General features: G+C 64.1%; 1 protein-coding gene across 1 annotated transcript in view; it reads left to right on the plus strand.

Annotated features, from left to right (window-relative positions):
- Window positions 1-1,376, plus strand: part of RNPEP (arginyl aminopeptidase) — a 15,932-nt gene extending 14,556 nt beyond the window's left edge. The window contains exons 11-12 of the mRNA XM_007456167.1: window positions 134-276; window positions 1,218-1,376. Of these exons, the coding sequence (XP_007456229.1) occupies window positions 134-276; window positions 1,218-1,376 (302 nt within the window). The remainder of the gene's footprint in view (window positions 1-133; window positions 277-1,217) is intronic.
- Window positions 1,377-1,595: the final 219 nt, after the last annotated feature.

The following is a 1,595-nucleotide window of genomic DNA, read 5'->3' on the forward strand; positions in this document are numbered from 1 at the left end:
GCAGGAAAAGCGGGTGGTCGGCAGCCTCCCTGAAGTTCCTCCGGGTGCCCTCGGAGGGCCTCGGGCACACACGTGGCCGCCTCAGCTCATGGTGTGCTGGCGAAGTCACTAATGACCCGCTTCTTTTCTCCAGGGAACGTGAAAAAACTTGGAGAGACGTACCCGAAGATCTCGAATGCCCAGAACGCGGAGCTACGGCTGCGATGGGGCCAGATTGTCCTCAAGAACGACCACCAGGAGGACTTCTGGAAAGTGAGGGATTTCCTGCACAGCCAGGTGGGTGACCGCCACCTGCCCGTGCCCCTCGCGCACACGGCAGGCCGGGCCTCTCGGACCGCCCTCTCGGGAGCAGGGCTGAAGGGCCAGGCGGGGTCCTGTGAACAGGCTGTGGTGCCGCCCTGGGGAGAAGCCCCGGGCCAGGAGCTCCTGCAGGTCAGCCGGGGAGGCCTGTGGGGAGAGAGCTGGGCGGCACTGACCCGAGGCAGGGACGGTCATGCGACAGCAGGGCTGGTCTCGGGGAGAGGCCGGAGACCGGGAGAGGTGAGTGGAGGTGAGACTGTAGGTTCCTCCTCTGCGGGAAGCTGGTGGCCTGGGAGGGTCCAGAGGCCTGCTGGACCCAGGTCACCTGGGAGCGCTGCCCTGCCAGGGAGGGGCCCATGGCCCTCAGGATGAACCATTCCACAAGATCCAGAGCCGGGCTGTGGACAAGCCACACGCAGACTCCCTCACCTGTTGGCAGGCACCTGCTGGCAGGTTCTCGAGCCCCTGAAGGCTTCCCAGTCTCTGGGTGTCAGGTGTGGCCGTCTCGCGCTGACGTGAAGGTACGGGTTTCCTTCCGCTAGGCTGCAGGTGGCCCTTCTGGGGCCCTGGTTTAGGCTTAGGCTCTGCAGCCTTTGCTGTGAGCTGTTGCCTCGGTGCCCGACCACTTAGAGCTCTGAAAGTTTGGAGGCTCCCATGTGCCAACCCCCTACTCGGTTTTGTTGAGTGTAGACATCTCCAGGAGGGTGAATACCGAGACCTAGCCGCGTGGATCTTTGGCTGCCAAGAAGATCCTGGAACACAAGCCCTCGTGTCTGGGAAGCCCCTCATTCCAGCAGTGATACCCGTATCCCTTTTGGCCCCTGATCACGAGGCTGTCAGATGGGCCCAGGGCAGGGGCTGGGGGCTGCAGACCACCGTGCAGGCTGACGGGCCTCGAGCACGTGCGTCTCTTGCAGGGCAAGCAGAAGTACACCCTCCCACTGTACCACGCCATGATGGGGGGCAGTGAGGCCGCCCAGACCCTCGCCAAGGAGACCTTCGCGGCCACGGCCTCCCACCTCCACAGCAACGTGGTCCACTACGTCCAGCAGATCTTGGCGCCCCTGGGCAGCTAGAGGCTCCCACCGTGGCCTCTGCGTCTGCAGATTGCCAATTCCAGTTCTCATTAGCTTCCCAGGTTCACGTCCCCGTGGGGTAACCTGTTCTCTGGGCTTGGTGTTTGGGACTCTGGGCTTCTGCTCTGACCGGACGGCTCTGGACCCGTTGTGCGACCGGGAACCTCCATGCTCTCTGGGCTGGGTTGGGCGGCAGGCTTCGCCCTCCCCGCCTGGGTC

The sequence above is a fragment of the Lipotes vexillifer genome, unplaced genomic scaffold, assembly GCF_000442215.2.
Source record: "Lipotes vexillifer unplaced genomic scaffold, Lipotes_vexillifer_v1.1 scaffold1201, whole genome shotgun sequence".
Taxonomy (NCBI): Eukaryota; Metazoa; Chordata; class Mammalia; order Artiodactyla; family Lipotidae; genus Lipotes; species Lipotes vexillifer.